The sequence below is a fragment of the Gavialis gangeticus genome, unplaced genomic scaffold (assembly GCF_001723915.1).
Source record: "Gavialis gangeticus isolate Ggan-Ray unplaced genomic scaffold, GavGan_comp1, whole genome shotgun sequence".
Classification (NCBI taxonomy): Eukaryota; Metazoa; Chordata; order Crocodylia; family Gavialidae; genus Gavialis; species Gavialis gangeticus.
In genome coordinates, this window is record NW_017729029.1 from 73,572,556 (window position 1) to 73,576,401 (window position 3,846).

The 3,846-nt window shown below is 44.7% G+C and overlaps 1 protein-coding gene across 1 annotated transcript in view; it reads left to right on the top strand.

The window, feature by feature from the left end:
* Positions 1–2: 2 nt before the first annotated feature.
* The window catches only part of LOC109300375, a gene marked incomplete at its 5' end in the record, with an annotated part of 16,165 nt that continues 12,321 nt past the window's right edge, over positions 3–3,846 (top strand). Inside the window, 3 exons of the mRNA XM_019521060.1 lie at positions 3–287; positions 2,502–2,588; positions 2,894–3,127. Coding sequence (XP_019376605.1) covers positions 3–287; positions 2,502–2,588; positions 2,894–3,127 — 606 coding nt within the window. The remainder of the gene's footprint in view (positions 288–2,501; positions 2,589–2,893; positions 3,128–3,846) is intronic.

Below are 3,846 nucleotides of genomic sequence, written 5' to 3' on the forward strand. Positions count from 1 at the left end.
GCCGCAAACCGTGCCCGCTGCCCAGGGGCGGCGCGGCCGCGCTGCCCGTCAACACCACGCTGGCTGAGGTGGTGAAGCTGTACCGGGCCGAGGCAGAGCGGGAGCCGGGACGCAGCGAGGAGGCGGCGCGGGCGCTGGGGGGAGCCTGCCGCAAGCACCCGGCGCGGCCACTGCAGCTGTACTGCCGCCTGTGTTGCCAGGCGGGCTGCGGGCAGTGCGTGTCTGAGCTGCACCAGGGCATCTTCCACTGCGTCAACCTGCTGGACACGGTGTATCAGGAGGAGAAAGTAAGGCCCTCCCCGAGGGGGCCGCCTGCCCGGGCACCCACTAAACTTATTGCTGTGTGATTGCCCCGGACCCCCTGTGGGTCGGCTCTCTGGCTCCTGGCTGGGGCACTGGGACTATGCCCAGGAGATTTGGGAAGAGCAGTTCCCCACATAAGGACACCAGAATGACTCTCTGGCTCTCCCAGCACCTGGTCTCATAGTGGGTTTTGCCAAAGCAGCTGTGTCTTAACCAAAAGGAGCTATATTTTTCTTTCCTTTCTAGTGCTCCTGGGCTGTGCACGCCACACAGCTTTGAGGGAGTGCTGGTCACAGCTGTGTTGCTTTGTCAGGGATGGTCTACCTGCAGCATAGTGCCATGAGGGGTGGCACAGGCTGCGTGTGTGTGTGTGTGACACCTAGTTGGTCAAGAGGGGACAGAAGGGAAGGGGATAGTCTGGAGTACTGTGGCCAGTTTTGACCCCCCCCCCCCCCCACAGGAGGGGTGTGGACAACTGAGAGTCCAGCAGAGGGCAACAAAAATGGTGAGGGAGTGGGGGACGTGACCTATGAGGAAAGACTGAAGGAACTGGTGGGTTGATTTAGTCTAGAGAAGAGGAGGCTGAGAGGTGACTTAATAGTAGCCTTCAACTACCTGAAGGGTGGTTACAAAGAGGATGGAGCTGAACTGTTCTCAGTGGTAGCAGATAACAGAACAAGGAACAATGCTTTTACACTGCAGCAAGGGAAGTTTAGGTTAGATATTAGGAAGAATTTTCTCACTAGGAGTGTAATAAAGCACTGGAATAGGCTACCCTGAGGGGTGGTAGACTCTCCATCCTTGGAGGTTTTTAAGATCTGGCTAGACCAAGCCTTGTTGGGGATGGTCCTGCTTTGAGCAGAGGGTTGGACTAGATGACCTCCTGAGGTCCTTTCCAACCCTCACTTTTTATGACTCTAGGGAGGAGAGGGCAGGGAAGAGTGTCTGTGAGGGATCAGGGCAGTTTTGTGGCATGCCTGCCAAAATGATTGACTCACTTCTTTACACACCAGTTTAAGTTCATCCACACACTATCCCTTAGGTTTTGTGGTGTGGCCCAATGGAATGAGTACCTGGAGTGGCAAGAGTTTTGTGCTGGCTCAAATGCTAGGAATCAGTGCTGAAACTAGGGATACGCAAAAGCAGCTCACCACCTCTGTACAGGAAACAAATTCATGATCTGATCGTGAGGCTTTTAATTGTTTCATATGTATTGAGACTTACATGGATTGTGTTGCCTTTGAAAAGCCCTACTGTATGGTTTAACCACGTTAAAAGCCCTACTGTATGGTTAAAATACCCTATTCTAATGTAGAGTTATGTCAGGTAATAACCATAACCAAGGGCATGGTCAAAAAAATTGGGTCTTCAGGAAAGTTTCAGGACCAGCACCATAGAGAAATAGACCTCTGTTCCCATCAACTGGAAAAGATGGCTGAGCTAGGCCTCCCACTTCTTGCTTCAGAACATGCATTCCTTTATAAAGGTGTGCCTAATATAACTTTTAAGTGCATCTTTGAAGTAGGGGGAAACATCCTTGCTTCTTTTCCCAATGGACCAAACAACAAACAACCAACCTTTTTCCTGGAAGAACCTCCACCTTAGCCTAATCAGAGAAATTATGGAAAACTTTTAGTATGCATCAGAAATTGACAGGCAGTATAGTGCTTTTAAGTGTCAGTCTAACAGTAACACTTCTGCCTGCCCCCAGCCCTTTTGTGTGGACCAAAGTATGGCTTGTCATTGTGAAAGGTAATGCAGTATAGCTATCATTGCTTATAGCTTTCTAGCTCAAGGCCCAGGTCTAAGGTAGAAGGGATGTATCTGCTCAGCTAGGTAACTTTGAAGTGCAATTTTTTAATTGATATGTTTATGCTAGCATAGCTTATTTACTGTCTCAACCACAGTATAAGCATTTTAATTGGTATGACTGCATCCATGAGGCATGAAGAGAGTGTTTGCTGCTTTAACTTGTATATAAAGTTACAACACTTTCAGGTGTAGAAAAGCCCAAGAAATGCTATTTTTGAGAGAGAGCTACTAAATGCAAAGCTCCCCATTTTTTTCTACACAGCATGCAGGGTTCTTTAAGTGATGTGTTAGAAGCTGAACAGGTGGCAAATATAGGGTTAAAGAGCATCATGTGTTTTTTATTAAATTGCACAGATTAACTACGTTTTTTAATTTTTATTCTGTAGTTAACCTTTTTCAGTAGTCTGAAAAAAGTAAGAGCAATTAATGAGAAGCTGGAAAAGGAAATATCAAGTCATCAAAAAGCGGCGGAGGTAAGCTAATTATAATCCTCTCTGTAGAGAGGGAGCACTGTTAATTTGCTGCTTAATTAAAAGGGGGTGTGAGAACATGAAAAGTAGACACCTTTTCAACTCTTGAAAAATGAATTATGGAACTAACTATTTCACACAGTAGCTATGGCCTATGTTAATCATTTACCCCAAATTTGTAACTGTTGCTATCACCTGAAGGTCATAGTGTAGTCAATACCATAGCAAAGTTCTGACACTTTAGTTCATCCAGCAAAGTGTAAAGATAGTAATCAAGGCTTTACTTTTGTAAATTGTTGTGTTTCTAGATGATGTTGAACAATGAAGCAGAAATAATTACAATGGAATTTGAAGAAATTTTCAAAACTCTGGAAACGAAAAAAAAGCAATTGCTAGAAGACCTTGAAAATCAAAGAAGTAAGAGAGAGAAAGAGTTACAAATTTGGAAGAAAATGAAAGGAATTCACAAAATAACTATTGAAAATTTCCTGAAGGATTGTGAAAAGCTGGTCGATGAATGTGATCCTCAGCGTTTCTTGGAGGTGATAGCTTTTATATTAATTTTTGCCAGTGGTTTTATAATGCTTTTAGAACGTCATATATAGATGCGATGTGGGGGGGTGGAGTTTAGGTTTTGCCATATTGGTTGGATTAAAGAGAACTATTTATTGTTGTTAAGTCAGTTATTTTTGCTAGTTGAAGAGTTACTATTTTTTTCCTCCTTTTGTTGGGACAGCCCCTTGAGAAGTCTGTAGTGTGATCTACTCTTGAAAAGGATTTAAATATTAGGACTCATATGTTTGAATCCCATGTTTTCTAGTATAAGATATCAAAGATCTCATTTTATTCAGCCTGTCAACTTTAAAAAACAGTTCTCATCATAACTAAACACTGGTACGTGTTTAAAGCCAGCTTGCTTTTCTTAGCCATTGGTGATGGCTGACATACCAAGAAGTGGTGAATTTAACATAGACAGAATGGATATACACTGTTGTAGTTTTGCTGCAGTGTGTTTCATAGTTTCTAGGGTCGGAAGGGACCTGAGCAGATCATCTAATCCGACCCCCTGCCATGGCAGGAAAGAGTACTGGGGTCAAATGACCCCAGCAAGGTGTTCATCTAACCTACTCTTAAAAACCCCCAGGATAGGAGCCTGCACCACCTCTCTTGGAAGTTGGTTCCAGACCCTAGCTGCCCTGACTGTGAAATATCGCCTCCTGATGTCCAACCTAAACCTACCCTCTGCCAGCTTGTGACCGTT